Source organism: Octopus bimaculoides, chromosome 20 (genome assembly GCF_001194135.2).
Source record: "Octopus bimaculoides isolate UCB-OBI-ISO-001 chromosome 20, ASM119413v2, whole genome shotgun sequence".
Taxonomy (NCBI): Eukaryota; Metazoa; Mollusca; class Cephalopoda; order Octopoda; family Octopodidae; genus Octopus; species Octopus bimaculoides.
In genome coordinates, this window is record NC_069000.1 from 46,615,383 (window position 1) to 46,616,738 (window position 1,356).

Consider the following 1,356-nt stretch of genomic DNA (forward strand, 5'->3'; position numbering starts at 1 on the left):
CACATGTCCATACCAGCGCAATCGTCTCTCTTGCACGCCACAACTGATGCTTCTAATGTTCAGCTTTTCTCTCAAGATACTTACACTCTGACGGGTATTCACATTGACATTACACATCCAACGGAGCATACTGGCTTCATTCCTTGCGAGCTTACGTATGTCCTCAGCAGTTATATATATATATGTATATATATATAATAAAGCTTATATTTCTATATATGCAAACACACACCCACATATATATATGTGTGCATATGTGTGTGGGTGTATATATATATATATATATGTAGTTGTCTACGCATCCGTCTATCTGACTACTCCTCTACTTGTTGGTATGATTTGACATTCCACACACACATTCATAAAAACACACGTGTGCACACACACACACACATTCCAAGAATCATTCGAAAATACAAAATAAAGAAAGCTCACTCCACCAATTTCTTGCCCCCCACCCCACCACCACCACCCAAAAAATAAAACATTGGAAAAAGCGCAAAAAAAGGAAAAGCAAAGAATAGAAGCAAAGAGAGTGAGTGAGAGAGAGAGAGAAAGAGAGAGAAAGGGAGAGAGACCGACCGACAGACAGACAGACAGACAGATTGAAAAAGAAAAAAAAAGAGAACATAAATTAAACAAACAAATATATAAAAGAAATTCTGATTAAGGAAAGTCATGCTCACCTTAGAAAGTTGTTAGGCGCATGCGCAATCAAGGCTTGTTTTTTTTTTTTATTCTTGGTTTTTATTTTTTAGTTTAATGTTCCTTTTCTTTACCACATTTCGTCTTACACCATTTTAGAGGGGGAAAGGAAATTTTTAGCAGACGACTACCTGTGCAGCGCCGTCCGCCCGCCCGCCCGTCCGTTCGTCCGTCCTCCCCTGCACATCATACCACCATACTGAAATATAGTATAAATAATAGCATATACTATAGTATAGATTAATATAATATTAATATAAACTTTACAATCGCTGGTCATATCAAACAAAAGTTGAAACCAAGATGGCGTACCGCTTACTCAACGATTTTGATAATAATCGTGACGTTATTTATAACACAACACATACAACCAGACGGACAGTGACATCGTCGAGTGATTGGGTAAGATACAATAATCAATTTGTATTGATTCATATTATTTTCTTATATTGTTATATATGAGCGTGTATGTATGTGTGCGTGCTTGTGTGTGTGTGTCTGTGTGTGTGTGTAGTTTTTAACAACATTTTAATTACTAAATCCATGTTTGATTTCATTTACATATTTGACCAGGGAGTTTTTAAAAAATTAGTATATATATTTCGTACTAGAAAGCATAATATATATATTTGTATATATATATATATATAT

The 1,356-nt window shown here is 35.3% G+C and overlaps 1 protein-coding gene across 6 annotated transcripts in view; it reads left to right on the forward strand.

The window, feature by feature from the left end:
- The window catches only part of LOC106874353 (uncharacterized), a 25,959-nt gene that overhangs the window by 2,325 nt on the left and 22,278 nt on the right, over positions 1-1,356 (forward strand). Inside the window, exon 1 of one of the 6 annotated variants that reach the window (XM_014922062.2) lies at positions 787-1,107. The exons of 2 other annotated variants lie outside the window; for them this stretch is intronic. In XM_014922062.2, the coding sequence (XP_014777548.1) occupies positions 1,009-1,107 (99 nt within the window). In that variant the 5' untranslated portion in view covers positions 787-1,008. Of the gene's footprint in view, positions 1-786; positions 1,108-1,356 lie in introns of those variants that run through there. 3 more of the 6 variants (XM_014922060.2, XM_052974990.1, XM_014922057.2) reach the window with 3 other exon arrangements.